General features: G+C 39.5%; 3 protein-coding genes across 3 annotated transcripts; all 3 read right to left on the reverse strand.

Moving 5' to 3' along the window:
* Positions 1–245: 245 nt before the first annotated feature.
* On the reverse strand, positions 246–7,477 carry cdk21 (cyclin-dependent kinase 21). The gene is made up of 7 exons (XM_026164272.1): positions 6,743–7,477; positions 3,845–3,977; positions 3,594–3,761; positions 3,297–3,406; positions 3,102–3,152; positions 2,201–2,333; positions 246–1,007 (listed from the first exon to the last, which is right to left on the reverse strand). The coding sequence occupies exons 1-7, from the start codon at positions 6,970–6,972 to the stop codon at positions 930–932; spliced, it is 903 nt and encodes a 300-aa protein (XP_026020057.1). The 5' UTR covers positions 6,973–7,477; the 3' UTR covers positions 246–929.
* A 191-nt stretch (positions 7,478–7,668) lies between these two features.
* Positions 7,669–15,020, reverse strand: retsat.2 (retinol saturase, tandem duplicate 2). The gene is made up of 11 exons (XM_026164275.1): positions 14,786–15,020; positions 13,765–13,947; positions 13,344–13,585; positions 12,153–12,354; positions 11,868–12,065; positions 11,664–11,783; positions 10,412–10,550; positions 10,005–10,114; positions 9,751–9,920; positions 8,353–8,512; positions 7,669–8,256 (listed from the first exon to the last, which is right to left on the reverse strand). The coding sequence occupies exons 1-11, from the start codon at positions 15,003–15,005 to the stop codon at positions 8,108–8,110; spliced, it is 1,893 nt and encodes a 630-aa protein (XP_026020060.1). The 5' UTR covers positions 15,006–15,020; the 3' UTR covers positions 7,669–8,107.
* Positions 15,021–17,250: 2,230 nt separating this feature from the next.
* On the reverse strand, positions 17,251–25,690 carry nmt1a (N-myristoyltransferase 1a). The gene is made up of 12 exons (XM_026164276.1): positions 25,315–25,690; positions 23,004–23,109; positions 22,667–22,811; positions 21,192–21,310; positions 20,774–20,865; positions 20,570–20,686; positions 20,209–20,379; positions 20,005–20,113; positions 19,736–19,906; positions 19,482–19,646; positions 19,262–19,399; positions 17,251–18,667 (listed from the first exon to the last, which is right to left on the reverse strand). Exons 1-12 carry the CDS (start codon positions 25,512–25,514, stop codon positions 18,647–18,649), a joined length of 1,554 nt encoding a protein of 517 aa, XP_026020061.1. The 5' UTR covers positions 25,515–25,690; the 3' UTR covers positions 17,251–18,646.
* Between the last annotated feature and the right edge of the window lie 682 nt (positions 25,691–26,372).

A 26,372-nucleotide genomic window follows, 5' to 3' on the forward strand; every position in this document is an offset into this window, starting at 1 on the left:
GTGATTCTTCCCTTAAAGGGTACAAGTGTTTCCTCAGAATATACCAGAGCAAGGAAGGGGTCAAAAGTTCAGGGCTTTCCTTTAACCTGTCCCTACTGTGAAACCTGTAAATGTGAAGGCAGGCTCCACTGTAACGGCTCCCTTCCTGTTGGAAAAAAGTGTTATAACAGCGCCCCCTTGTCTTCGCACTTTGAAAGTGCAAGTGGAACACACAGCAAGGAACAAAATTCAAACTCAGCCCAATGTAAGAGACAGTTATTTATAGGAATGCTTTTGAAATGAACAGTGCAACTTGTGTAGAAAAATAAAACAATCTGTTAATACACACACAAATACCAGTGTGCTCTATACTGATTACACCATCAGTTATCAGTAAATATTTTTACAACAATATCAAAAATAAGTGTGAAATTTCCTCCGATTCAATCAACTCTAGAACGATTTTTTGTGTTAAAGAAACAGCAACAAACTTAAAGGTGCTCATAATAGGTTTTTGAAGCATGTAACGAAACAGTAAAACCAAACAACAAAAAACAAGCACACTCTGTAAATCAAAGAACACACACAAAACACATGAAGTTGAAATAAGAAATTATAACAGTGTAAAATAAAACCGCTTCATGTTTTGAAATTTATCGAATTTATCGAAATACGACCCACTGTCTTCAAGGTTGTGTGCCATAACATCCATATTCGGCGAGTCAGGCATCCTAATTGACTGATGTATAAAAAGGTGGAAACCTCAGACCTGACCACAGTCTCTCATGATGGTGTGACTGCAGTTTAAAACCTCTCAAAGGCAATAATCAAACTGCGCTCTAAACAAAGTTGACGGTGGATTTTATGGCACAAAACTATTATGTAGGTGGGAGAAGCTCAGAGCAGCAGCTGAATTGCTCTTTCTTCCTCTCCTCATTCGACCGAGATCTTCAGGGCTTCATGAAGAAAGGATGAGCCAGGGCTTTGGCGGCTGAGATGCGGCGACTCGGTGTGAATACCAAACATTGCTGCAGGTGAGGAGATGTTACACCTTACTAACGGTTTACAGACAATTACTATCCCTACTTTGTGAAACCACATTCTCAAAGTTGTTTGCCTTTGATTAATCTCAGATTTTTGAATTATCACTTATTCAAATCAGCAACCCAAAGAACAAAATATTACTTATATTAAGACACAAAAGCAAGCAAGCACTGCACATTATGGAGGACCAAAAATGCCAAATAAATAAATATTTAAAAAATGTAATTAGTCATTACAATACTTTACTGAGTGTAATTACAATACAGTTTACTATTAATTTGTATAATTAATATTTCTATTAAATAGTTTATTTATTTTTATATATTTATTTTATTTATGTATTTTTTTTTCCTTTTTGTACTTTTTTTCAAATGTTTTTAAATTGTATAATTTTTAATGCACTTCTGTTTCTTTATGCAAATAAGGGGCCATCATTCAAAGTTTATCAGTAGGTTAACTTTTGGGCTATTCTTTAAATAATTTCAGGAGATGAAACAGCCTTGTTTAATTAGGCGGAATAATGCAAATATATTTGAATTTAAAAAAATTCAACAAAATAAAATGGAAAGAAAGGGAATAAATATAAAAGTAGAAATTTTAGAAAAAAATTATCATGAGTTTTAATATTAATTTAATAAATGGCATAATAATTAATGACAAGGTTTTTTTTAATTAATTAATTTCCTTTTTTATTTTGGGCAGTTTGGGTACTCCGTAGAGGCGTGGATATGGGAACACTGGCTGCAAGCTGTGTAACAGAAACAGAACTGCTATGACATTAGGTTTAAAATGTAACGTTTCCATCAGAATGATGCACATTTTTTTTCAGTCCTGAGTTTAAATGCAGTGGCATCAATGTGTCCTGAAAAAATAACTTTTTTTTAAACTCCGCTGTTTTTTAATGCTCTGCAAATATAAACGGTCTAAACTAAGATGATAAACAAGGTAAACATTATGTGGCAAACATGTTTGCCATGGCAACATAAGCTAAATATGCACCGCTCTGACTAAAAACAGCCTCATAGCGCTGACAGCAGGGCTGTGTACATCTCATGCCCTTTTTTTCACAAATTCAACTATTCTATTTTTTCTACTGTGTTGAACGAGTGATTACGGAGGGGATGTGGACACAGCTGTCATAAGTGCAACGTGAACACACAAACACAGATCTGCTCACAGACAAGAGGTCATTCTCATCTGGGCCCAGGTTGGGCAGCAGCTTGGTCAGAGAGCCTTGAGGTCCCCAGTTGACTGAATATGAGATCGGGCTGTCTGTGGGCCAGTCCTCCTCACCAGGCAAACCAATCACCCTGAAAAACATAAAGCAAGGAACAACTGTGCAGCAGCACAAAACACAGAGTATGGTACAATCAGAAAAGGTATGATTTGTATGGAAGGGTTCTCCCTCTTCTTTCTAAAGGCCACGGCTAAAGTTTGCAAAGTTGCATCTGGACAAAAGCAAGACTGCATACAGCCCATGTGACTATGTTATAAATCAACAGGGTTAACAGTTCTCTTCATTGTCCTTGATACAACAAAGGTAAACAAACTTGGATATGTTTACAAACTTTTTGGTGAGGAGGATGGCTTGCGTGGATTAGAGGAGGGGGTTACTAATGTTTTGACAAATTTTCTTGCGTATTCTTGCAGTCAGCTGTAAAACTGGTAAAATTGGCATTGACCGCATCTTTGACTATAGACTTTTCTAATTTCACCTTGTCTCTTCTTTGTCTCCTCTGCTTCCATCTCTGTGGGGAGACTAAGACCCAAGAAGAGCAATAAAGGATTAAGCAAACTAAGAAATGAGAAAGTTAACCTCCAGCAGCCCCCAGTCCCTCAATAGAAAGGCCTACTTTGGTTCTGGGTTGGCTTTATCCCGATTGGTTTGGGTTTGGACCAACGATGACATGCACCACAGGGATGAAAATTCAAATGCTTGACCGCTTCCTGTGTTTCTTGGTGCATTTTCAGTATTATTGTTACAAACAACCCTGCATGACAGCAGAGAGGCAGTGCAGAGCAAAGAAGCTCTCCCCCCGTTTTTTTTAAAGATATACACAAAAAACAAAAACACTCACTGGAAGATTTTTTGCAGCTGCTGCACCTCTGTGTATCCCCGAAACAGCGGCCTGTGGGAACAAAGCTCAGCTCAAATCACACGCCAACTTCATCTCTATTTTCACAACTGTACAGAAGGTTTTATCTCCAAATTTAGAATAACATTCCAGCGTCAAATATGTCTTCCAGCGATACAAAGTCTGAGCAGCTCTTACCTCAAGAGGAAGAGCTCAGCAAAGATGCATCCAGCACTCCACACGTCCACCGAGGACATGTAAACAGAGTTCAACAGCACCTCAGGAGCTCGATACCAGAGTGTCACCACCTGAGCAGAAACGGGAGAGAATATAAGACATAAAGTTACAGGCGGGGGTGGAAGAAGCAAAGAAAAGGAATACGTTTTTTTTCACCTCAGGCCCAAGAACAGTGCCGAGTGTAAGAAAACTGTGTGAAGATAGGATTATTGTAGTGAAACGTAATGCTTAACATCAAATTTCTGTTGTCTCACTTACACCTGGGGTAAGAGCAATATTAAAGGTGAGGATCCGTGCCAGTCCAAAGTCTGCAATCTTGACTTCTCCACGGCTGCTGATGAGGATGTTTTCTGGTTTTAGGTCTCGGTGCAGCACCATGTTCATGTGTAGGAAGTCCAGGCCCTGCAGCAACTGCTGCATCACATCCTGGGAGCAGCATGGCAGTAATTACGATTCTATCTCAAGCTGTGAGCTTTGACTGCAAAGCAATATCAGATCGTGACTCACACCTTTATGCAGTCACGGCTCAGTCCAGAAGCAGGAGCTTTTGAGAGGTAGGTGGACAGGTCCTGGTCAATGTATTCAAGGACCAGTGTGAGGTCCAGGCTCACGCCCACTGGTACAGCAGATGCATCCAACAGCCTGCAGAGTAGTATACAGCGGTAGAGTTGAAACAAGTCAATGCACACAATTAGTGCACAAGTAAAATGAAACCAAATTAGGATAAATGTCCAAAAATCAATTTAGAATTGTGGAAAGCTTGAAATTAACAGGACAAAGGGATGTTTAAAGTGAGGCTAGACAGGAGTTGTGGCAGGATGTTAACAATAATAGAGGATTGAAAGACTGTACACAGATACCCATGAAATGATTTTCCAATGCTACCCTGTAAGCGTTCCCATAAAATTAAAAGGAACAAATCAAGCATAGTGCATGTAACACGAAGAGCTTTCAGAGGCTACAGAATGAAGCTACAGAGTAAATAACATCAGGTCTAACAAACTGGAAAAATAGCATCTCATACTTAGATTTTACATGTAAAAGTGTATCATCAGTGTGTTTAATCTAAAAAATTCAAATGTAGCAACTCAAGATCATCATTAGAGCATCTGGAAGACATCAGTGTGGTTTGCTTCTTTGTGTCACACCTGGTTACCTGTTCAGGTGCCTCTCTCCCTATGTCAGTACAGATTAGGGTGTAGCCATTTTTTTATTGCTGTAATTTCTAAGTGACCAATTAGTTGCAAATCCAGTTTAATGTCAAACGTAAGGTAAGTTCTATATTACAATGCTTTTATTACAATGCACATCTAATAAGAACATCTTTTAAAAAAGCAAGAAAACACATTCTTAATGAAAAAATATTTACATGTAAATATTTTTTCATTAAGAATGAGAAAGAGATTCATGACATAGTTAGAGGACTTAAGAACAAAACCAGTACACATTGGAATGATAGTGATATGGTAACAGTAAAGACAGTTATTGATGGTATTGTAAAACCATTAAAATATATATTCAACTTGTCGTTTCAAAAAGGGGTTTTTCCACAAAAAATGAAAGTTGCTAAATTTATTCCCATTTACAAAACCGGTGAAAGGCATCATTTTATAAACTATAGACCAGTGTCAATACTCCCCCAGTTCTCTAAGATACTGAAAAAACTTTTCATAAAAAGATTTGACAGTTTTGTGGAAAAATATGAATTACTGACAGATAGTCAGTATGGGTTCAGAAGCAACAGATCAACAGCTTTGGCACTAATAGATTTAATGGAAAAGATAACGGAATGTATGGATAATAAGGGGTATGTGCTCGGAGTTTTCTTAGATCTAAAGAAGGCGTTTGATACTGTTAATCATGAAATTCTAATAAAAAAAATGGAAAGGTACGGGTTTAGGGGAGTGGTTTTGGACTGGTTAAAAAGCTATGTAGGGAATAGGCAACAATATGTACAAATAAATGAATATAAATCTAATTTGATGGATATAGCTTGTGGAGTACCTCAAGGTTCAGTACTGGGTCCAAAAATGTTTATTATGTACATAAATGATATCTGCATAGTATTGCAGATTTTAAAGTTTGTAATATTTGCAGATGACACAAATATACTGTGTTCAGGTGTGGAATTGCCACAGGTTTTGGAGATGGTCACACAGGCAATAACGATATTAAAGAAGTGGTTTGATATAAATAAATTATAATTGAATCTAGATAAAACCAGATTTATGTTATTTGGAAAACAAAAGAGAAACATCAAAGTAGAAATATGTGTTGACAATGCATTTCCGTCCTGGGGAAAGCAAAGCATATGTTGGATCAGAAAGCAATGCACATTTTATACTGTGCTTTACTACTGCCATGTATGAGCTACTGTGTAGAGGTCTGGGGAAACACATACAAAAGTAACACACAAACAATAACTATAATACAGAAAAGGGCCATTAGATTAATAAATAATGTGGGGAACAGGGACCATACAAATGCACTCTTTGTCAAAATGCAAGCTATTAAATTCCAAGACTTGGTGAAGCTTAAAACAGTGCAAATAATGTATAAAGTAAGAAATAAATTGCTTCCAAAAGAAATCTGTAAATTGTAAAATTGTTTCTGTAAATAAAAGAAAGTAAAAAATTAAACTATAAAAACCTCATTTTAAATAAGTATAAGAATGAAGAAAACAGGGTTAACCCAGGACGGTAATGTTGCTGGAAATGGTGTTTTAGTTATTTTTTGGGTTGGTTTTTTTGTTTGTTTGTTTTTCCATAACTTGTGAATCTGCAAATTTACACATTCTGTATTTTTCATATGAAAGAAACTATACCGTGGTGGGGCTTGCTTATTTCTTGTTTTTGATTTATGTATGTTTGTTTTGTTTTATTTTGTTTCTTATGTTGTTTGTTTAATTTAAGACTAAAAGAAAATTAAATGAATGAGAGGTAAAACTTGAGGGGGCAGGGACAAATAAGTAAATACTTCTGCCTACTCCTTTTCAAACAAATAATGGAAGGATATTTTGTAATGATTGTGAAAGCATATGTTTGAAATGTTTGAAATAAAATGAACTGAACTGAATATGAAAACGCATTAGCTAAAAACAATAATTATATTTTAGCATTAAAAAAATAGCATTTGGATTAAAGAGCTCATGCATAATGGTGAATTAAGCACTGCAGAAACATCAAATCGATTTTGGTAATTACCAGTCTTGTTAATTTAAAAAACTATACATTGAGTGATAGTGCTTAACATTAAAACATTTTGAAGCACTAAATACCTTTTTTTTTCTTTTTATAAATAGATTTTTTTTAAAAAAAACAGGCCTTTCTTTGAACTCATGTTTCATGTTAAAGATAGATTATGTCACACTGTGTTGTATTAGGACTGTAAATGACATATAAACCTACTTGACTATGTTGGGATGGTTAAAGTGCTGCATCTTGCGCAGCAGCGCCACCTCTCGGATCATGAAGGCAGGGATTCCGGATTCCGACGTGTCTCCGTGGATGGTGAACTTCTTAACCGCGAGGAGGCGCTGTTTCTCTCCCACCTCTCTGGCTTTGTACACTTTACCATAGTAGCCTTGTCCTACTTCTGCCAAGAGCTCATAGCACAAAGGTTGAGTGCCAATGCTCATTGTTCTTGAAATTCAGGGTAAATTAACCTGAACTTTGCTCGAAAGACACACTTTTAGGGTGACAACGGCTCACACGCCCTTCTAGCTGCAGTCACAGTAAGCTAGCTAATGAGGCTCTGCGAGTAAACTGAGGGTTTGCAAACGGTAATAACCAGCTGTCACAGCACCGCTTCAAACCACCTGTAACACCGTTGTTTTTATGTATTAATAAACTCTGAATTATGATTAAAATAGCTACTGTCGTTTTTTAATTTTACCTGAGAGTGTTCAGCGCCCTTTTCGCCACCACCCGGCGACGACGTGAAAATGTCTTTGCGTGACTGTCACCAGCATGACAGAAATTATGAGAAAAATCACACCCCTTTTAATCGCCAACTAATCAGAAAGCACAAAACTTGCGTTTAGCTAAGCCCACTCCTGGTACACGTGTCCACGCTGCTGTCAAATGTCACTGTACACAGCATGCTGCGTTCAGGTGTTGGACATTAACAAAACAAATAAACAAAGAAGAGCTTTTGGCAAGTGGCCATTTTTTAGTCATTCACTCAAAGCTGGGTTAGATCCTAATAATTACTACTGAAGTGGGTCTGCTTTACATGGACTATTTCTAATTCCCATTGTACTGGGAATAGAAATATTCCCAGTACAATGAGAAATTAATCTGACCTGCTCATAAAACACACAGTGCACCAGAGATACAGTTGTAACCATTTTATTATTTGCACCCCTTGTTTAATGTTTAATGAAAGAACTGTTTTAAAAAAAAAAGTAAATCAAACATATGTCATAATTAGGCACATTATGTGCAAAAGAAAATTAGCATAAAATACCACACAACACAGTGGATATTAATTCTGTCTGTGAATGACTCACAAAGCATTTACATGAGTCGTGTTAAAGCCTGAGTAAGTACAAGTAGGCTTTTATAAGGACCACATTATTCAGACATGTTAAATCTGGTATTACAGACAACTTAACCAAACCGCAGAAGAGAAATGTAAATTAATATGAGTTCTCCAAGTGTTATGGAAGATTAAACTCTTTCCAGTATTTTAATGTTACTGATGAGCAAAAGTGTCACAGCACTGATTAAGTGCTGCATGAAGCGCTCTCTCAGCTGAATGGTGTTAGGCAGTTACTCCCCTTTCAGCTTGGTATTAATAAATGCTGTCCTCTTTGCCAAGGCGATGGTATCCAGATGGAGGTTTCGCTTGAGAATGGCAGAGCCGCAAGTGAGAGCTCCGGCGAGGGCACCGGCGAAACCGCACAGAAACACATCCTGGCCTGTGAAACAAAGGCATCAAGTGTTATACATGCAAAGTAAATCACAGCACACTGACTGGATGTTTGGATGTTCTAAACACACAGATTCACACACACCTGTCAGATAGAGGTTCTTCAGTGGCGTCTGAGCTCTCACTGTAATGTTCAGCTCAGGGTCGAACCGGCTGATGCCGTGATCTGCGCCATAGATCTCGCCTTTGGGGGCTCCGATGTAGTGTGTGTTTGTGATGGGAGTACCAGCATCAATGTATTCAATCTGCACAAGGAGAAAAAACAAATATATGGCTGCACAGAACTATTTAACTAGGAGTTCAAGACTGCTTCCATCCATCTGTCTTCTTCCATTTGTCCCATTCTGGGTCACAGCTCGGCTGGAGCCTATTTTCCAGCTGTCATGGGCCAAGAGGTGGACTACAGGTTAGGACAGGTTACTAATCTATTACAGGGCTAACACAGATAGATGATCACCAGTTAACCTAAAATGCATGTCTTCAGTTACTAAAAATCATGCTCTGTTGGGTTGTGACTGATTTGGCTTTTGAAAAATGTCTGATTTCTCTGCCTTGAGAAGCCCTTTGGTTGTTTTTGCAGTATGCTTTGGGTTATTATTAGCAGACACGTTATTAATAAAAAGTAGTGATACAGTTCCATACGGAAGTCACTTATTAAACTGCTTGTCAGGCAATTATCTAATTATGTCTGAGCCTCTGAAACAGTTAATGCAAAAACGTGTGCAAAAACCTTTGGCCTAAAGCTGAAAGTCTGCACTTGTTTAACATATTGTTTATTTGAATTCAAATCCGATGTTGTGGTGTAAAGAGGTCCTAATTGTATTAGTCATGAACTGTTTGGCTTCAGAAAGATGTTTTAGCTGTTTTTCAAACCTCCAACTTTATGCAGCCTGAACCATTCCCTCCTTAGATCTGTCACAATACAACACCACTGTCACTCTTTGACAAAACAACAACAATCTGTTTTTGGCTTCACTAATACGGCTCTGCAATGTGACTTCTTAGCCACCCTTGAAACTTTCCCACCATAAACAGGTGGTGTGTACATAAAGTGGGGATATAATCAAACTCGTGAACTACACTCAGCAACAAGTGGTCTTAAAATGGTGATTTTGCTTTGATGGTCAGTTCAAAATGAGCAATTATTAACAAATTGTGCAGCAGAGAATTTTAGATTATAAAAGAATTCTTACACAAACTTCTATTCTTCCCCTTTGGAGAATTGCTCCACCACGATTCATGAGAGATCAGCCACAATAAAAAGAAAGCACGTTCTGCAGGACTGAGAGAGTTTGAAGCAATGGAAGACAGATTGTTCCTAGAGCTTATTTTTAGGAGCCAAAGGCCATAGCTGTTGAGTGCATTCTTGATTAAGTTATATAAATAAGGTGGTTGTAACCGAAGTTTTGCTTTATATAGTACATAAGTGCCAAATTCCATCATTAAGCCCATCTACTAGAAGCTACATGGGAAGAGTTTTTACCTTGTCTCTGGTGATCTTGGGGAAAACATCCATTACTACTTCTAGAATGGTGTCAATGAATGCCTGTTTCAGCTCCGTGTAGTCGCGCCCTCTGTTTGTCACCTTGCCATCCTTCCACTCCTCAAACCATTCATATTTGGCAAAAGTGACCAGACTCAAAGTAGACTTCCCTAATGTGAAGGAAAAAAATGAGACTGTTTTTGAAAAAAATAAAATAAAATAATCTATCGAGTTGAGATTTTGTGATTCTGTACCTGGTGATCTCGCCTCCCAAGTAGGATCTTTAGCTGAGGGAGAGGCGACAAAGAGGAGAGGTACATTTTTTGCTGCCTCTTCTCTGTCTTTCTTCATATAATTCATAACCCTTAAAAAAATACAAATAAGAGACTCTTCTGAATTTATACTGACATTAAGGACTGGACCAAAAACTACCTTTAGGCATCTGCAACATCTGCATTCTGAACATTTCTCTCTATCATTCACCATGAAAAATCAGACATTTCTGATACTTTCTTGCTGTGGCAAAAAAAAATGTACAGGTAAGATTTTATACTTGTGTATCTCATTATTATGCTGTAATATTCTGATTTGGCTATAAATACCAAAGTCTATATTTGGTCCTAATTGTAAAAGGAATGAAAACAAAAGCTTGACATCGTACAGTTCATCGAAATTGTTCTCAGCAAAGATCCAGTAGTTGTCTGCTTTCAGGCCCAGCTCCTCCTTCGTCCCATTCAGACCCATGAAAACGCTCAGACCACCTTCACCATGCTTCAGCATACTCAGCTGCTTCTGGATAGCTGGAAGGCAGCAGAGGCACAGCACACAGTACAGCTTTACAAACAGATCAAAGCAATATAAAACTGATGTTAGAAGCATGAGTCATTCCCCTGATTAGAGGGAAAAACAAGTACTGCAACAAGTAGCACTGTGCATCAGCATCAGTACTTATTCTTTAAGGTCTTTGAGTGCTGACATGATTACTCAGTGACTCAATCAGCAAAGGGCGAACAAGGAACTTTGTTATTTACTTATCTCTCAAATTTATCCTCTCAAATGTGAGGGCTGGGTACTTTTCTCCGTTTTATATCATGACACGCTGGTGTTTTAGTTAGGAAAATCCAGGGTTTAGGCTGCAAATCATACAAATAAAGGAACTGTTAGCAAGATGTTTTTTCTATGTTGGGGCTTTCTAATTGATCAGAATAAAGAAAATCCTTAGTTACAGTTACAAGTCTGTTGGAGCCCTGATCAACTTTACCTCCTCAACTGTAACTGGACCCAGGAGCAGACTGAGCCAACTCTGGCAGGAATTTGATCTCATCCCCGGCCACTGTGCTCACACAAGTCCACAGTCTGCTAACCCTATGACCTTTTATCATGCTGTAAGTCTATGTTTTGAAAGCTGTGCCAAAAGTTATGTTAGTTAAGTTATATTTGTAATAAGATATTTATATATATATTTTTAAAAATCACAGTTATTGTCAGTACTGGGTGATAGTAAGACCTCACTATTTGTCGACTATGCTCAGAGGGAAGGTAATTAAATTGCAAAAAATCTGAGATGGCTTCTCTTAAAACTGAGCTCCCTCTCTCTCTTGGGTAACTTGTCCAATGTTATATGTATAAAAGCAGGTAGACTGCTGAGAAAGAGTGGGGACTGCACATGGGCATCTATCTTTGTTTGTGGTAAACACAGTGTGACACTGTAACTAGAGCAAACAGTTCAGTGGTGAGTATGATGTGTGGTTTGGGAGAGGTCTTTCAGTTGACACCTGCTTATTATAATATGACCAGTCAAGCTGACTGTTTATAGGAGTGAGCCTGAAGCTTAGCAAAGACAGTGTCCACTATCTTGCCACTTTCCTGTCAAAAACATCTTCAATGTTCCTTCAAATAAAGTCCTTTCTTACCTGGCATGGTCTGGAGGTCTTTGGGAATCAGCTTCTGGTATGTGTTGAAAATGCCAGCATCAGAGATGATCAGAGGAGCATGGATGTGTACTTCCTCCTGACCTTTCATTACGCTGACACCTGAAACCATAAAACACAAACACAGTGAATCACCTCCTCTGTGGGATGTTGAGCTAACTGTGTGTAGAGAAACTGAGGACCCACCACAAGCTTCCTTGGCATCATTGAATAAGATGCGATTGACTGGAGCTCGAACCAGAACAGCGCCCCCTGCCTTTTCAATGATGGGGATCATATGGTAGGCGATCTCACTAGCTCCGCCTTTAGGGTACCAGGCGCCATTCAGGTAGTGGGTGACTAGCAAACTGTGCATGGCAAAGCTGGCCTCTTTGGGAATTTTACCTGCAGATCAGAGATGGAAACCAACAGTGAGAACAGCATAGCGAAGAACTGATCTGATTACACCACTAAAACCATAGCTGGGCTCACCATAGGTGCCAAAGATGTAGCTGAAGACAGCCCTGAGGTCCTTGTTCTCTGTCAGCTCGTTGACCACATCTGTAAGGCTGCGGGGAGCCATCTTGAAGAAGAAAGACAGATGCCTGAGTAGGCCGGTATGAACCAGGAACTTAGCCAGCGGGAGAGGGAGAATCTTCAGAAGAGCGAGGAACCAAACTCCGTTTCCAGTTTTCTGAACATGAAACACACAGTGGAAAAAAGTGTAAGCAAAGTAGTCTTGTCTCCTGTGATTACAAATTACATACATTTAGTGATAATTAAATATTTTTAAATTATCACTAAATTTACATAATATTCATACTCATTACATATCATGTGGCAACAGCAAGGAAATATATTCCTGGCTATACTTCTACAGGAGAATGGACAAATGTAAGAAGTATGTTTGTGAAACAGATGGGTGGTGCCAGAAGGCCATAAAAACTTGGCCATAAGGTGCCATGAGGCCAGTCCAAGTGCACCTTTCCTTATTACTCCATAAAACGTTATGATAAATTAATAATGTATTGTTATTGCTATCAATATTTGATATGCTCTAATTTCCCAAAAATGGATCACTTTGTTTTGTGGAGTAAAATAGACCAAAAGTACTGCAAAAATGATCAGTTTTACAATATTGAGCTGTATCTGTTGGGAGAAGTTAGTTAACACTGACACGGTTCCAAGAAAGATAAAGAGTCTCTTAGAAAAATCCTCTTGTGAGAGAAACTATTATTATACGTTTCAAAAGATCTGAACCAGAGACACAAAGACTGTTTGCATAACTTAAAGCGATTGAGAAGAAGAAGGTTAATTAAAAAGTGTGCCCTCCAAAAGCACCAAGGAAAAACTGCTCCTGTATTTGCATGCCGAAGGGCAAACTTTGGCGCAACTCAGTCTGAGTGAAGTTGTGTAATGTTGCAGCTAAAAAAAAAAAAAAAGATGCTGCCTCATGAATCCGACCTTTGAGTTATCAGCTGATTATCTGTGCAACATCCACAGATGTTGGCTAATAAAAGTGCATAAACACACAGTTCCCAGGAGGAAAGGTCTTCACATGCTGGAATAACAAATAAAGGTCCACCCAATAAAATATGAGCCTACTTATTACTCAAAAAATACGTTTGCAATGCTAATAAAAGTCACTAAGTTGCAGAGGCACAAACTAAACTGTGATTCTACCTTGGCCAGCTTCATGAACTCGTCAATAGCCTTTTCCTCTCCTGGAAAACACTTCTTCAGTTCATCTGTGAAGCGAGTCCTGCCACTGTAGATGGGGTACCGGCGGCGGTTTTCTGGAGGTCCCAGCACAACGTGATCGAATGGGTTCTCCAGGGGCTCCCACTCCAGCTGTCCATTGGTCATCTGGTCCAGCATGCATCGAAACGGCTTGTGGTCCAACAGTTCGCCAATGTAGTGGATTCCTGTGGGGTGATTGTGTAGATCACAGAGAGGAGACTTCAGAGCCCTTAATCGAGATCGAAAAGTATTCACCAAACCAAAGATCATCATTGCAAAAACTGTCAAATCTTCTCTCCTCTTTAAAAAATACATATATTTTAATTTTAGGGAATAATAAGGTAACACGAGTCACTGATCTCACCAACATCAAATTCAAAGCCCTTCTCAGTGAACGTGTGGCAGCATCCTCCGGCCCGGCTGTGCTGCTCCAGAACCAAAACCCTTTTTCCAACTTTTGCAAGCAGCACGGCAAGTCCGAGCCCACCAACCCCACTGCCGATGACGATGGCATCCAGGTTCTCCGGTACTCTATTGGCCACAAAACCTAAAGAAGTGGAAACAAACCATTCAATCACCAGCATGGTTTTAGCATAACAGTAATAAATTGGAGAATCCTAGTCATGCACTACCAATAAGAATCATTTTAAAACATAATTGGTGTCAGATTCACAAAAACTCCAGATATTCTGTTTTGCTCACTTTCATACCATGGTGTATTCAGGCTATTACTACAACTTACTATATAACTACAATTTCTCAAACCAAATAAAATGGGAAGTTTAATGGGGTAAAAAAAAAAAAAAAAATCAGCAGACTGGGTATATTTATAGGATTCTAACTTTGAGGGGTAAAAAACTATTTTTTGTGACTTATTTATTAGTTTATAGTATGACATTTACACATTTTTGTAGTACTTTTTTTCCTCATATTTTTTCCCAATGTAATAACATAAAATATCCAAGTCATGTTTATTGTAAATTTGTAGACTGTGATCTCCAGTTTTTGTCCAGATTTCCTTCTTCCTTTTTTTTATTTGTGCAGAGATTATCTGAGATTTTTAGGCTGCTCCCTTTTTTTTGCAGTCTTGGTTTGGCAAAAGTACCAAAGGAATCTTGCACTTTTATAAACTTTGCAACGTCCATTCCAAACCCACAGATCTCATCTTATATCTATTTATATATGTTTATATGAGGAGTGCATGAAATTAGCACAATTTACAACAACTTCTAGTTTCAGTTCTGGCTAAGCATCTGTCTGCTGACTTATAAAAATCCACAAACAAATATAAATAAGAATGAGTCAAATAGTTGACTTGAATAGTTCAAATGCAAAGGCTGACACTTGACCTGCATAACTCCGCGTGTAATGGACCTTTCACTCACCTTGCTTCAGCACTTTATTTTTCTCTTTCTTGTCGTAAACTCTCTTCTTTAGCGGTTCACGAGTGTCCTTCTCAAAGGGATCAGGCCCGCGGCCGCCGAAGACATAATGTAATAAAAATATGACAATCGCCGCACAAATAATGCTCACAGCGATCATTATTGCGCCCCTTCCCAAACCACTCGGCACAGTCACGGCGTTCACTTCCTCATTGGGTTCCATCAAAAACCAGAGCCTTTACTTAACAGCTCGGATCAGTACCGCCCACATAACTGACAGGTGGCGAAACTGCCCAATCAGAAGCTCCCTTTTGGGACGCGTTATTATATTTCGACCAATTACCGTCAAGTTCAACGTGACAGCTTCCTTTGGTGTTTATTATGTTTTTAAGTTGAAATTTACTGTGTCCTAATGAATTTATTACGTTTTTATTGCTGCTGCTTTTATCGTCCTTGTGTTTTGCTGCTGCTTTATTCACATAAAGCAGTGTTCATCTTATTTGTAAAAGTTCCATGGCCAAAGCATAAAATTTGTCTTTTCAGCAGGGTAGTGTACATGATCCACAACATCTCTTTGCAGTGTTTTACTTTTGTTAAACCACTGATTAAATTAACTATTAAAAAAAACAAAAAAAACAAACAAAAACAAACCGTTTTCTCAAGGCGCTTTACATTGTAAGGTAAGGACCTTACAATAATGCTAATAAATTATCTTACAATTGGGCTGTCTCTGCGTAATAAGGTTTTAAAAAGTTGCCTATAAGGTAAACACCTTCCACCTTTGCAGTTACAGAATTCCTCGCTCCGGCTTATCTTAGACATTTTATTAAATGTTTAAAAAACACTTATTTGCCGAGGAACATTGTGTGATGTTTCAAAGCTTCTTAAAACCCTCATTTGTGTATTTGGGGAGGAAATTATTTAAGTACAGCTATATTTAACACCCATTTAATCAGACTTTACCAAAACCTCACAGTAAGCTCTACACCAGGGGTAGGCAACCTTTCTGATGACAAGTGCCATTTAAAATTTCCTCAGAAGTCAGTGTGCCATATGATTGCATTAGCAATAAATTTAATAACGCTCTGTATGAACAGTTACACAATATATAGAACCACTTTATAGAATATTTGTTCGCAGATGTTGGCAGCTATCAGCAAATAGTTATCAGCTGTTTTGAAACAAAAAAAAGACACTTTTTATCCATAACAAGAACTCCACAATAGCAAATGAACTGTACAACAGAAAATACAAACGCTATTTATGGTCTCCTCACAACAATGATAAGAGAAATAAACTGGGCCAATATGGCATGTTTGTTAATATTCAACCCAACCCTTCAACTCATTCATGTCACCTTAAAGGTAAACTTGTTTCTCCATCAGCTCTTCAGCTCTAATGATTCAGTAAGGACATCTCCTGGTTTCATCTTCATGTTTCCCTCTCACCAGATATCCAAACCGATATCATGACCAGCAGGTTTTACAGCTGTGGCTCCAGCAAACATCAGCTAATAGAAAGAAATATTAAATAAATTCTAACAACAGCTGATCAAGCTTAAACGTGCTGCTGTTGTTTAGCGCGACATCCGGCGGTTTCCTCTTTCTGGCGCAAAGTGGGCGATAAACAAACAAGAGAGAAAAGCCGATCAGCTTATGATTGACCAGTTTCATGATTGAAGTAGCAACAGGGGAGAGAGAAGAGGCAGCTGTGCAGAGTAACAGAATAAATCCACCTTTGTGCCTTTTTCCATTCTAGCTGAAGTCCGGGACAAACTGCGTCCCTTCTCAGCTCAACACCAAACGCCTAATATTTTCTCTGAATGCGGGACGATTCCATCTTTGTATGGGATGGTTGGCAACTCTACTAAGCTTGTGAATTAAAGTTCACTATCAGTAACATCATAGCACCCACCCAGCTGTATAGACACTCTGTCATGCTAGCTAGCACGCAGTACGAGTTATTGTAACTGACTGTAAAAAGTCAGCACAACGAAAATAAACTCCACCTAAACTTGGTTTATATCTGACCCAGACAGACTGCAGGTCATAACTTCTTACCTGAAGTTCAGTTCACCTGACACTCGGACCGGCGGCCGCCTCGGGTCTCTCCTTCTCCTGCCTCCCCTTTCTCTCATCCACCTGCTGGCCTCCACCACTTATTAATGTTAATGAATCTGTGGAGGCTCCGGCATAGCCACCACCAAACAAATGAGTTTTGTTTTGTTTTTTTCTACACACCGACCAGCATCTGGCCAATCCACCACTTTCATTGTTTATACCGTTACCAAAAAAAAAAAAAAAAAAAAAAATTCCATCAAGCCACGGTATGCCCGGTGGCCAGTCCAGCTATGGTCTTGCCATCACTTAACCCTTCGCATGCCAACTGTGGCACGCGTGCCCAGGGTTGCCGACCCCTGCTCTACACCCTTCCAACCCTAAAAGAAACATCTACATATTTTTCATGCATTTCCTGCACCATTCATTTTTTATTTTATTTATTTTATTTTTTACATCCGTTTGCAAATAGAACCAACATTTTACAAAATATTTTAACTGGGGCATTTCCCCAGTTATCATCCATCCACGCTGCAGGTCTTGCAAGTCCAGACTGCTGTTCACAGGTCCAGTTCCAACACCCACCTACTCTACCTAATGGCATGGTCAGTGTAAGCTAAATATGATGTGTGAGGTGCAAAATTTTATGATTGTTAATAATATTGTGGACTTGTAGCAGGGAAAAGTACCTTATCAGTGATGTCAGCTCATCAAATATGTAAACTTGTCTCCAACTGTTTATGGTCTATTACAGTTTGCAACATTTATACATTAAGTTTTTGACTCTTTAAGACATCCTGTGTGATTCCCTCAAGCAAAATCTGCATACTGAGCTTAAAAAAAACCCTTGCCCTTAAGACTTGTATACAGTGAGAGCCAAATCGAAGGACTTCTTAAGGTGGATTTTGCAACTGGAGCCCTGTGAACTTAAGGTGTCCTTATAAATTGTATCCCTGCTTATAAATGTTGATCAGAATGCCTTAAACCTCTCCATTGCAGTCTAACCACGTAGAAAATGATTGACTTTGTCTGAACTGTTAATCAGTCTGTGTAACTGGGTTCTAGTTAGTGCAGCAAGCTGTGGCGAAGAAAGTTAATGACAAGAAACTCCAGAAAATAAATGCCTTCTCTGGAATTCATCTTCAAGCTTTGCTCAAATGCCTCCATTACTGCCAGAACCGACTCTGATAAGCAAAATACAAACGACAAAAAACTGTTGACAAGGAAACTCTAAAACAGAAGCCCTTATTCTTGTGTACACTTTTGGTATTTATTATCTCACCTTTTCAGCCGTTTTCTCTTTAAAATAATTTTGATCCTTTTGATTTTTATCTCTAAAACTTAAGGATGACAGAATTATTGTAGTTGCAAAAAGCACTTCCAACAAACAGTAGACTCTAGTCTGTATGCGTTAGGGTGTAATTCGCAGTTATGTTTGACATTATTTACACATACGGTATGCTTTGTCACCAACAATGAGCGTTTGGTATCCAGTAACCTGTGCAAACTGTTCTTGTGAGTATGGTACAATCAAGACAGCTTTCAGATGTACAGTTGTTTGGGATGGTAACTACAATGGCTTAAGGTCCATGTGATCGAGGAAGGAGGGAAGAGCTGAAGACTCCCCCCTGCCTCCCTGCCTGGCAGCGGTAGTGCAGGTCAAAGTTCAAAAGGTCAAAAAGTAAAAATGGGCGGTGGGTTTCCATTCTTAAAGTAGGAGGTCATCAGTTCATCTGTCAGGTGGCCAGTGCGATTGTGCCACCTCCTCACCTGATGGTGCCACTTGCTTTCTGCATTAGAAGGGATGTCACTGCAAAACCAATCCCACCTGGAAAAGAAGCAACGGAGCAGTTATGAAAACAGTCACAAATGTAGCTTGGGTTTGTGCAGGAGTCACTATGGCACATGTAAGGCATCTGTAGTAGTACTGCATGAGACTGGATGAAAATGTAACAGAAAAGCTAGATGCATGAGAAAGATGTGAACAATTAGCCTTTAAAAAAATAAAATAAAATACATGATGCCACAAACAAAACTGCAATACAAGTGTGAATCCAACTGCAGTGACAGGTTAAACAGTCTCTTGCATGAACAACCATAAAAAGCAAATACTTATGTGAGCAGCACAATGATACCAGAACAATTTATACCCAAAATTAATACAGACAACAATTATATCTTTTGGTAAATTAACCTGAAACATTAAAATTCCCTTAAGATAGTTTCATATTTGTGCTACAGCAGGTGCCCATATGACAGGAATGCAGCAGCCCACATTTGCCAACCTGCAGCACTTTGCCCTATCTTCTCCTGCACTCCATCCCCCATTTCCTGTCTACTCTTCACTGCAAACCTGTCACTAAAAAGGCAAAAAGCCCAAAACGAAATCTTTTAAAAGAAACAAGTCATTTCAGAAACGCACCTTTTCCGGCCCCATGCTGGGACACTTCCAATTGTACAGGTAATACTGTAGATTCCCATCACCGATGCCAAACTTAAGCTTTTCCAAGAAAGTCTTGTTTTCCATTAGATCCAGTGCATTAAAGACATCAAACCCTTTCTGAATAAAGAAACAGGAAAAATTATTAGGTTTTTGAAAGTAAACATTTCAGAGAACATGTTTTTAAAGATTGAACATGCACCGATTTGGCCAAGATGAGGGCATCAGACATCAGGTCGAGCAGGGGGGTGGTGGTGTGCACATTGTAGAAGGAGTATGCCGCTTTTAGACTGCGGTGCACAGGATGATTCATAATGGTAGAGGGCAGAGTGTAGAAACTCAGGAAGTCTGTCACTTTGCCATCATTCTGTAATGACAACAAAGTAACCCTTAGTTACTTGGAGAGAATTTTAAAGGGTTTTTTTTCCCCTCAAAGATTTTTTCTGGATTCTTTACCTCCACCACATAAGTGTCAATAATATTCTCTTGGGGCAGCAACCAGTGTTCCACCTCTTCCTGATTCATGACTGGCACCAGGTTGAATTGGCTCAGATATTCACGGAGGAGGCGATGCACCACGGGCACGTCCTTCTTGGTCATTGGCCGCAGACCAGAAGTCTTTGGGGCCTGAAAGAGCGATGACAAGGACGAATACATTAAAAGGCATGCTGGAAGAAAGAGGCGATTTCTAAAGTGACTGAAAATTTGTGTTAGTCGCCAACAACCTCTGGCAAGCGGTACAACTTCATGGTCCGCTGCATAGTCATGTTCCTGCTCAGATGGGAAAACTTCACTTCAATTAGTTTTCGAGGGTTCAAAGAGCGATGCCAGTACCTGCACGAAGGAAACGTCATTAAGTACCAATTTAAGCAGTGAATGAAATCTAACCCTAGGGCTTGGGGGTTAGAAAATATCCCTGTCACACCCACCTGCATGTGCCCACAGGTTTGGGTAGTACCACTCCAGCAGTATACACTGCCTGAAAGATTCCCTGCAGGTTGACCCGTCTGGTGATCTCTCTGATCAGAACTGGAGCGACTCGTTTGGAGCGAAGCTTCTTGTGGACGCAGAGGAAATTAATCTCAACCATTTTCTTCTCTCTAAAGCAGAAAAAAAAAAAACAATCATGAGACATTTATTTATTTCAATAACACACTGAATACAATCTATTAGAAATACTAGTCATAGGCCAGTAATAGAAACAAAACAAGTTCCATCGGGAAGTAAATAATGGACGGAGAATAACATACCGACTCCCCCCCCCCCCGCCAAACTATTCTGTTTACTTACATGTCATAGATGTGGATGGTGGCAGGAATGGCACTGATAAAGCCAACCAGCTTCTGGTTGGAGTTAACCCTCACTCCACAGTGCCACTGAGGCAACCAGCCAGGAGGTCGCAGGGCCCTGAGGACGACAAGGTCAGTCAAAAATGCCACACATTTCTATGCACTTGTATTAATATTTGAACAATATTTAAATATGAGAAATTACCAGAGCAGGAACTCAGGAGAATAGTCAAATCGGAACATGTTATCATCATCTTCAACATAGTTCTCGTTGAGAAGGGTGTAAAGCTCCTTGAGCTGGTTGTGGAGAGAAGAAAAGAATAAGAGTCATCTTAAAAAGTCAAGAGCACCAAATTAAAAAACAAAACCAAACCACATTTCTACAATGAACATTTGACAAAAGGACAAAGTTTCTGATTGGACTGCTACTACACTCTGACCAAACAACAAGCACTTCTGCATAAACAGTCACATAATTACTGAGAGGACAAACTTGGAATAAAAAACAAAACACTAGTTTCTTAACAAAATGTAGTGCAAAGCACCACGAGTCCAGGACTTTGTTACTGAAAGACGAATTCCTCCTGTGCATGCTTGCTGTGAGTGTTTATATGCTTTCTTACCACAGCGGGGTTCCCTAGGTCGAGGGTGTCCCAGCTGAAGCCCTGCGGGAGGCTGTAGGGCTCTTCTCGAATGTTGTCTTTGTCAGGTTCAATGGAGCCGTGTGATGTCACCGTCTCCCCTGAAGGAAAAGTAAACAGAAGTCTGACAAAGCACAAAAACCTGCAAATTATATACACTCTTTTAGACCGTCACTCTTAGAAGACCAGAAAGCAATGGCACATCCACTGGCCACCTCATTAGGTACACATTCCCAACATTTATGCAAATCTCTCATCAGCCCTTTACCTGACAGCAACTCTGTGCATGTAGGCAGATAGACATTGATAAGATGTCCTGCTGAATTTCAAAACAAGCATTAAAATAGGGAGGAAAGGCGATTTAGGTGACTATGACTGTAGCATGGTTGTTGGTGCTGGATGGATTGGTCTGAATATTTCAGAAACTGCTGATCTACTACTGATTATCCCCACAACCATCTCTAGGACTTACAGAGAATGGCCAGAAAATATCCAGTGAGTTATTTGGGAGAAAACGCTTTGATGATGTCAAAGGAGCATAGAGGCAGACTCCTTTGAGCTGATAGAAAAGCACCAGGACCTCAATTAACTACTTGTTACAACAAAACTATGCAGCAGAGCATTTCTAAATGCACAACAGTCAAACCTTCAAGCAGACTACAGTGGGTGCCACTCCTGTCAGCTACGAACAGGAGACTGTGACTAAAATTCAGCTTACCAAAACTGCAGAACAGAAGACAGGAAAAATACTGCCTGGTTTGATGAGTCCTAATTTCTGCTGTGACATTCGGATGGTAGGGTCAGAGTTCGGCATAGATTTATGTTGCCAACAGCTCAGGATACTGGCAGTGAAGCAACAGTGTGGGGAAAGCTTCCTTGGTCACATTGGGCCCCTCAGAATAAAACAACATTTAAACACCACAGCCTACCTGAGTACTGTTGCTGACAGTGTGATTCCCTTTATGACCATAGTGTACCCATCTTCTGATGGCTGTTTCCAGTAGGCTACCATGTCATATAATAAAGGTCAAGTAATCTCAAACTGGATACTTGAACATGAAATGAGATCAGTGTACTCAAATGGCCTCCCGATTCACCAGATTGCAAACAAAAAGAGCACATCTGCGGTATATTGAAATGAGAGAAATAGATGTGCAGCTTCCTCATAACCATGCCTAATCATCAATTCCTTTCACAATTCCAGGCACATTTCACCAACAGATTGCAAAATAATGCTGTTGTACCGAGCTTTTGCATACTTGAGTCATAAGCACAAGCCTTTTTCCCTTCTGTTCACTCTGTGTTAACTGACCATCTGTGTAAGCCCACTTTTGTCCACATGCAGAAAAAAAAACCCCAAAACAACAACAAAAACATTCTTTTATCAATCCCTAAAGATTTGACCTATAAGCTACATATTGGCATGAAATACAGAACTACGCCATCTGTAACCATACCTAGTTTGGGCACAGGCTGTGTGTCCCAGAACTGGTAACTCCTCCGAGTGGCCTCCTCCATGGTTTTGGCTGGACCTTGGCCAACAGAGAACAGTTCAATGGCCTTTTGGATCTCCTGTAGCTTATCAGCTGGCAACGAATTCACCTGTTTGGGAAGTAAACACAAATATACATCAAACAAGACAACAACAAATAGAAGTCGATCCTATCTAAACAGTCTTTAACCATTCTGTATCTAAACTGTGATTTTAGTAGTTTACACCTTAACTGGACCGTTTCTCCTTTCCTTTTAGGTTAGGTTTATAACCCATTAAGACAGAAATGCATAAATTCATGCCTTGGCAAGGGGGTCCTGAGCTGCTTCTGTGGCACCAGATTTCTTCTTCTTTTTTTGCTTCCTTTTCTTCTTCTTGGCGCCAGTGTCGTCCCCAAGACCCCTCTCACTGGAACAGGACAGAAATAGATGGCATCCTTTTTAAGACTGATCTCAGAAGAAAAGAAAATCATGGTGGAAATTTATTTTCTGCGATCTGCTTTTAAACAACACCCAAGCTTATTAAACCACCGACACTTCCAACACAATTTACATTTCATTGCTGATGCAAAGCCTTGTTAGCCGAGGAGTAGCTGTGTGTTTAAACTAACAACACGAGGTGTAGCTCTAGGGCAGCTAAAAACACAATAAAACCAGTCCTTCAGCTAAAACATACAGAAATTCCCAAGTTGTTTGCAGGATGTTTAGAAGTGAGTGCAGATTTTCAGAATAACCCTCTCTTCTGATCTGCTCCAACCAGAAAAGCCACATATCTCCAGCCAGCTACTTCATCTTCTGGCAACATACTTACACAGGATAATCTCATTAGTGTCCAAGAGGGGAGAAATGCAGGCCAGTACGCAGCCTGTATTTGAAACACCAGCACAGATGGTGAATCAGATGACATCTAGAAGAAGAGTATCTGTGCGTGTGTGTTTATGTACTGTATGTACAAGAGCCCAGCAAGTGACTGGAACAATGGACAACAAAACATTCAATGGTTTGTTCTCCCACTTTCCATTTCAACAGGGTAGAGCAGTTAAGGGGCCAAACAATTGTTTCTGAGTGCAGGAAGGTTCAAAGACCTGCAGGGGAATATGTTTCACTTTAGCTAGGGTGACCAACCGTCCTCTTTTCCCCGGACATGTCCACTTTTCACGTTCTGTCCGGGGGGATTTTTGAGATTGATAAAAAATAAAAAAATAAAAGGCCGGGTTTTCCTATATTCCAACAGAGGACCCATGTGTGTGACATCATCCCCAAACTGCTGCTTTCTGAGTTGTTCTGCGCTCACAGACGGGACAGACAGCGCACAGCAACTGTTTAAAAGATCCCAAAGCGCAAGTGCATCTTTTCAGACGAACTGCAAAAGAGATTTCACTCGTACAGACCCAGTACTGGTAATTTTTCTTATGCAGATGAGGCATTATTTCTGTACCATTATTTAATTCAGGGGCTTTTAAGGTTTTTTTTGCACTTGTTGACTTGTAAAAGCCTATATGACATAGTTTACAATTCACAATCCATTAACTGCACAGAGAAGGAATCTTTTAAATATGTCAAATATGTTTCTTTAAGCAAGTCCTTCATGACTGAGCCAAGAGTCCTCTTTTTTGGAAATCAAAATATGGTCACCCTACTTTAGCCATACAGCAACGTGGGTTTGAGGTAGAATTCTGCAACATTAGGTTAATTTATTTCTCAGATTTTATCTTTATTCGCTTCTTTGTGTCTCTAAAAACGGAAACGCGTGGCTGTGGAGTCAGATTTCCTCCAGTTAGTGATCAGATGTTTGCGAAAACTATCTTACAGAGACGCATTCTTATTCCACTTGTTCTACTAAAAACAAAGGTCAGCTGCTTTGCGGACACGCGGTTTCATATGTGACACCACTTCTCTCTTTAAAAAAAAAATACAATAAAAAAAAAAAAAAACAGGGTTTCTATCAAAGCTTGTACTGAGTAAGAGCAACCGAGCTAGGCTGCTTTAAGATCGTGAACAATTATGTGACTAAAGAGGGAATTCAAAGCCCTCACTTCACAACGCCGGGGCCCAGGTATATTATGTTTAAGCTGAGTGCTTTTTGCATGCACGTTTGTGCTTGTTTCACTTTTGATCTTGCACCGAATCCACACACACACAGACAATGCCAGGTACGCTAGCATGCAAGCTAATACGCTACATGTCAGCTGGCGCAAACGTGATTTGCATCATTTACCGTCAACACAGCAACGGCATGCGAAGAACACCGGAAACTATCAATTTAGTTAAAAGTTTATTTTTTCTGCAAGTTTTATGAGTAACAGAAACATGCGTCTTGGTGTAAAATTGGCTTCTAAACGCACTTTGCTTTCTCCTTTCTAACCATATACTTAGGAAAACGCTAAGTCCAGCCTATATTTGGAAAAGACATCCTTCTCAGCCAATCGGATGAAAGAACAAGCAAGCGAACGTTGCTACTAACCAATAGGATGAAAGAAAATGGGCTGGACAACGTCGAAGGATGGCCGTCTATCCCGACTGCTCACCGAGGTTTAGTTTAAGTTAATTTTGTTAAAATCTCCAGAGCCGTGACGTATTTTACGCCACCGACCGAGTAAGCCTGCCTCCTTACCCATCGTCAAAGTGGTGCTCTTCATTTTCACAGTCGCTGCAGTGTGCGTGATCCTCTACATCTTCTTTCTCCGGCATCGGTGCTGTCTCATTCTCATCCGCCATCTTCAACCAGGAAGTGAGACTCCACCGCGTGCCCCTTGACACCTTTAAAAGAGTCTCGACGCTATTGGCTGAAACGTGCAGTGGAGGCGTAGCCATGGTCGTGTATTTTTACCCGATCATTTCCAAATATTTACGATAAACAGAAGGCTCGTAATGGAGCGGGCACGGTTTGTCGTTTTAAAGCGTCCATTTTTAAGTTCTCACAGCCCCAGTAAAAATAGTTTTATTGTGTATTTAATATATTTTCCCTCTAAAGACAAACAGCCATGTGGCGCCCATACAACCCAAAGGCAAATGAAATCACTGGAGTGGAAACACGTGTAAGATGGTGAATCTTGCAAGATAATCTGAGGCCTAATAAATTAATATTACAGCAGGGTGAGTAAGAAGGCAAAGTCATGTTCAGATTTAGGTGGATTATTTAATGAGACCATCTGAGTAGATTAAGTATTGTGGCGTTGATATTTCTTATTTGAAAGTCAGTTAAAATGCACTAACAGTTAGGTAAAAATGTACATTAGCTGTTCTTTTACGTAGTCTGCGTAGTGATTAGCGCCTCCAAAGCAGCCAAAACCTTTTAGGCCCACATCTAATCTATTTTCATAATAAATAAACCCTGATAGGAGCATTAAAGAACCCAGTTTTTGCATAAAGTAAGCTAACAGGATATTCTTCTATTGACGTTTTGCATGAATACATTAAAAGTAGTGACACGGTGTTTAACAATAATTACTACAGCAATGGAGCTACAGCTACGGCAACAACAGTTGGACAAAATACCCACAGAGTTGCAACATACACAGTATAAGAAATCGTGGCAGTCATATGAGACGATAACATGATTATATTTGCTAATGATTATTTCAGAGAGCCGTGTGTGATTACTTTTTGTTAGCAATGCAACATTTTGACCTAAATATCAACAGGGACTATATTAATATATTTGAGGTGTAT

Source organism: Astatotilapia calliptera, chromosome 4 (genome assembly GCF_900246225.1).
Source record: "Astatotilapia calliptera chromosome 4, fAstCal1.2, whole genome shotgun sequence".
NCBI lineage: Eukaryota > Metazoa > Chordata > Actinopteri > Cichliformes > Cichlidae > Astatotilapia > Astatotilapia calliptera.